Here is a 545-nt window from a genome sequence, read left to right as displayed (position 1 = left end):
CCCGCCGGCCCCCGCGCGCGCTCGGGGGCGCGACCCACCTGCAGCAGGCTGGGGGGCCAGGGGCTGTGGCGCAGGTGCTTGACGATGGAGATGTGGCGGCCCAGGCTGCGGTGCACGCTGCAGCACTCGTCGCAGATCAGCACGCCCCGGTTGATGGAGGCCCAGCCAGGGTCTGCGGGGCAGGCGGGTGTCAGGGCCCCGGGGGCCACCCGGCATCCCCCCGGCCCCGTGCCCATTCTGGGTGCCCCCCCGCCCCGGTTTTGGGGCATGGTTGCTATGGAAACCACCAGGCCCTGGAGTTGCCGCGCTGTAACTAGGGAAACCCAGAGGTTCCCGTAGCAACCTGGCACCAGGGTGCCGGGGAGGAGCACCCCGCGGGGGGGAGCCTCGAGCTGCGCCCATTCCTGGGGGCCGCCAGCCTGGGGCGGGCAGGTGCGGGGGCCGATGCCCGGCCCTGAGGGGCACCAGCCCCGAGCCCCTGGGGGAGCTGGAAGTACCCCCTGCCCAGCCAGTGCCCCCAGGGTCTCGGGCCCAGCGGCAACGGC

At 74.9% G+C, this 545-nt stretch overlaps 1 protein-coding gene across 1 annotated transcript in view; it reads right to left on the bottom strand.

The window, feature by feature from the left end:
* Nucleotides 1-387, bottom strand: part of GIT1 (GIT ArfGAP 1) — a 12,643-nt gene extending 12,256 nt beyond the window's left edge. The window contains 1 exon segment of the mRNA XM_019510965.1: nucleotides 18-387. Within this exon segment, the coding sequence (XP_019366510.1) occupies nucleotides 18-269 (252 nt within the window). The 5' untranslated portion in view covers nucleotides 270-387.
* Nucleotides 388-545: the final 158 nt, after the last annotated feature.

The sequence above is a fragment of the Gavialis gangeticus genome, unplaced genomic scaffold, assembly GCF_001723915.1.
Source record: "Gavialis gangeticus isolate Ggan-Ray unplaced genomic scaffold, GavGan_comp1, whole genome shotgun sequence".
NCBI classification, from domain to species: domain Eukaryota; kingdom Metazoa; phylum Chordata; order Crocodylia; family Gavialidae; genus Gavialis; species Gavialis gangeticus.
The sequence above is the reverse complement of the archived record's forward strand: the minus strand, read 5'-3'. Positions and strand labels throughout refer to the sequence as shown.